The 4,113-nt window shown below is 56.1% G+C and overlaps 1 protein-coding gene across 1 annotated transcript; it reads left to right on the plus strand.

Moving 5' to 3' along the window:
• Window positions 1-1,420: 1,420 nt before the first annotated feature.
• Window positions 1,421-3,596, plus strand: LOC116981645 (oocyte zinc finger protein XlCOF6-like). Its single transcript, XM_033034732.1, has 4 exons — window positions 1,421-1,426; window positions 1,559-2,192; window positions 2,274-3,278; window positions 3,430-3,596. Exons 1-4 carry the CDS (start codon window positions 1,421-1,423, stop codon window positions 3,579-3,581), a joined length of 1,797 nt encoding a protein of 598 aa, XP_032890623.1. The 3' UTR covers window positions 3,582-3,596.
• The last annotated feature ends 517 nt before the right edge of the window (window positions 3,597-4,113 follow it).

The raw sequence follows: 4,113 nt of genomic DNA on the forward strand, positions 1-4,113 counted from the left end.
AGAAAAGAGTTCCCTTTCAGTTGGTACTGAGACTAACTACCCCTATTCAGTTAAACCCTAACCAGTTAAATCTTGACCAGCCTCAGATCAATACTGATCCCCAATCACCAGTTAGAGTGAACCAAATTATCAAACAATGTAAAGAAACGTAATTGGAACATTGGGATAAAGAAACCAAAAGCCAAAGCAGATTAGAATGTTACCGTGCCCTAAAAAGGGATTATAAATTGGCAGACTATCTCTCAACTGTTAGAGACATAAAGCAGAGACAGACCCTCACCAAATACAGGTTAAGTGACCACTATTTGGAAGTTGAAAAAGGAAGACAGAAGAGATTCTGGCAACCAAAAGAAAATAGAATATGTGGCCACTGTTTGACAGATGACGTTGAAACAGAGGTGCACTACCTCCTAAAATGCATCAAAACTAAGAATAATCCTTGGTGAAGGAAATACGGCACATCTTGGTGCACAATATGTAACAGCATGCCATAACCTGAGAGACGGTGAATGACCAATATGCACATATGCACCCACACACTAATTGACATTAACTGACACTAAGAAATTAATATTGAATTGCTAAACTTGCTATTGTGTTGTACTGCTTACAGCTGCAAGAAGGTGCAGCAATCAATAAAGGGCTATAGGTCTATTGCGAGTTTATGTACAGGGACATATCTATCCATGCATTGTATACTTGTACTTTATATTTTAAATATATATGTCATGTTTTATAATTTGGGAATATAACGATGTATTTTATCATGCCAATAAAGTTTTTAAATTGAATTGATTGAGAATGAGAGAGAGAGACAGACATAGAGAGCGAGTGCTGCAGTAATTCAGTGGGTCAGGCAGCATATGTGGAGAAGATATACACAAAGTGCTGGAGTAACTCAGCGGGTCAGGCAGCATCTGTGGAGAGAATGAATGGGTGACATTTTGGGTCGAGACCCTTTGGTTTAGTTTAGTTTAGAGATGCAGCGCGGAAACAGGTCTTTCGGCCCGCGGAGTCCGCGCAACCAGCGATCACCCCGTACACTAGAACTATCCTACGCACATTAGGGAGAATTTAACAATTTTGCGGAGGCCGATTAATCGCCAACCCTGAACGTCTTTGAAATGTTGGTGGAAACCGGAGCACCCAGAGTCAAAACCCACGCCGGTCAAGGGGAGAACGTGCAAACTCCACACGGACAGCCCCAATAGTCAGGATTGAGCCCGGGTCTCTTGCAGTGATTCTGCGCCACTGTGCCACGCATAATTATATAACGGTTTCCTCCGCCATAAACGCACCCAATATGTGCTAGTAATGTCCTGTTTGCCAGCTTGTTGAACCTCTGTGTTCCCCTCCTGCAGGGTTTAGGAGCCGTTGCTGTGGACAGGGACGGGGACGTGAGCGGCCATTGAGGACGGCCATGAGGGTGAGCCCCCCCCCCCCATCTGCTCGGTGTGTGGGCTGAGCTTCATGGGGCTGAGCTTCGATGGAGGACCACATGACGGGGCACAACAAGGAGAAGCGTTATGAGTGCGACGTGTGTGGCAAGGCCTGGCAGTGCCCGAGCCATCTTGAGATCCATAGGCGGGAGCACACGGGAGAACGCCCCTTCAACTTCTCGGAGTGCGGAAAGAGCTTCAAGACGGCGGATGTGCTGAAGATCCACCAGCGGGTGCACACGGGCAAGAAGCGCTATGGCTGCTCCACCTGCGGCAAGAACTTTGCCCAGTTGTCGGGGCTGCAGGATCACCGGCGGGTGCACAGCAGTGAGGGGCCCTTCACCTGCTCCGACTGCGGCAAATGCTTCAAGTCGTCGCCGGACCTGAAGAGGCATGGGCTCCTGCACGCCAGGGAGCGCCTCTACACCTGTACCCAGTGTGGCAAGGGTTTCACCCGCTCCGGCACGCTGCTGTCCCACCAGCGCACCCACACTGGCGAGCGCCCCTTCACCTGCTCCCAGTGCGGCAAGGGCTTCACCCGGTCCAGTCACCTGCTGTCCCACCAGCGCACACACACTAGCGAGCCTCCCTACACCTGTACCCAGAGCGGCAAGGGCTTCACTCACTCCTCCAAGCCGCTGGACCACCAGCGCACCCACACCGGCGAGCGCCCCTACACCTGCGCCCAGTGCGGCAAGGGCTTCACCCAGTCCAGCATCTTGCGGTCCCACCAGCGAATCCACACCGGCGAGCGGCCCTTTACCTGCACCCAGAGCGGCAACTGCTTCACCCGGTCCAGGCACCTGCTGGATCACCAGCGCACCCACACTGAGTGCCCCTACACCTGCGCCCACTGTGGCAAGGGCTTCACCCGCCCCGGCACGCTGCTGGCCCACCAGCGCACCCACACTGGCGAGTGCCCCTACACCTGCGCCCAGTGCAGCAAGGGCTTCACCCAGCCCAGCAACCTGCGGTCCCACCAGCGAACCCACACCGGCGAGCGGGCCCTTACCTGCACCCAGTGCGGCAACTGCTTCACCCGGTCCAGGCACCTGCTCGATCACCAGCGCACCCACACCGGTGAGCGCCCCTACACCTGCGCCCACTGTGGCAAGGGCTTCACCCGCTCCAGCACCCTGCTGGTGCACCAGCGCACCCACAGTGGCGAGCGCCCCTACACCTGCGCCCAGTGCAGCAAGGGCTTCTCCTGCTCCTCCAAACTGCTGTTGCACCAGCGCACCCACACCGGCGAGCGCCCCTACACCTGCGCCCAGTGCGGCAAGGGCTTCACCCAGTCCAGCATCCTGCTGAAGCACCAGCGCACCCACACCGGCGAGCGACCCTTTACCTGCACCCAGTGCGGCAACTGCTTCACCAGGCACAGGCACCTGCTGGATCACCAGCGCACCCACACCGGTGAGCGCCCCTACACCTGCGCCCACTGTGGCAAGGGCTTCGCCCGCTCCAGCACCCTGCTGTTGCACCAGCGCACCCACACCGGCGAGCGCCCCTACACCTGCGCACAGTGCGGCAAGGGCTTCACCAGCTCCAGCAACCTGCTGAAGCACCAGCGCACCCACACCGGTGAGCGGCCCTTTACCTGCACCCAGTGCGGCAACTGCTTCACCCGCTCCAGCACCCTGCTGAAGCACCAGCGCACCCATACCGGTGAGCGCCCCTACACCTGCGCACAGTGCGGCAAGGGCTTCACCAGCTCCAGCAACCTGCTGTCCCACCAGCGGGTGCACAACGGCGCCCATCCCGTCCCCAGCCCGGTGTGTGGAGAGCTCTTTGCCATGGCCTCCCACGCCCTATCTCACCAGCGTGTGCACACCAGTGGTCAGCCCTACGACTGCCCGTACTGTGGTGAGGAGTTTGACAGCTCGCGGGGTTTGCGGCAGCACCGGCGGACCCACGCCGGCGACCAGCTGCTCCCACTGTGACAAGAGAGCATGGAAGCTGCAGGAGCGCGAGCGGCTACACACCGGAGAGAGACCCTTTGTGTGCGCTGAGTGTGGCAAGGGTTTCACCCGGCTTGACCCCCTGCTGGAGCACCGACGAGTCCACACTGGCCAGCATCCCTTCACCTGCCCGCTCTGCGGCAAGGCCTTTGGCCGCTCCTCCAGCCTGCCACGTGGATAGATAGGCGCTGTTTAGGCAAGCACAAAATGCTGGAAGGAATGGGTAACATTTCAGGGTTGAGACCCATCTTCAGTGTCGACCCGAAACGTCACCCATTCCTTGTCTCCAGAGATGCTGCCTGTCCTGCTGAGTTACTCCAGCACTCTGTGAATGTCACCTATCCATGTTCTACACACATGCTGCCTGATCCGCTGAGTTACTCCAGCACTTTGTGTTAGTCATAGAGTGATATAGTGTGGAACCAGGCCCTTCGGCCCAACTTGCCCACACTGACCAACATGTCCCAGCTACACTAGTCCCACCTGATTGTGTTTGGTCCATATCCCTCCAAACTTGTCCTATCCATGCAACTGTCCTACTATTTCTTGGGATAGTACCAGCCTCAACTACCTCCTCTAACACTTTGTTCCATACTCCCACCATGCTCTGTGTCAAAAAGTTACCCCTCAGTTTCCTTTTAGATCTTTTCCCCTTCACCTTGAACCCATGTCCTCCGGTCCTTGATTCCCCCACTCTGGGCAAGAGATTCTGT

Source organism: Amblyraja radiata, chromosome 15, assembly GCF_010909765.2.
Source record: "Amblyraja radiata isolate CabotCenter1 chromosome 15, sAmbRad1.1.pri, whole genome shotgun sequence".
Classification (NCBI taxonomy): Eukaryota; Metazoa; Chordata; class Chondrichthyes; order Rajiformes; family Rajidae; genus Amblyraja; species Amblyraja radiata.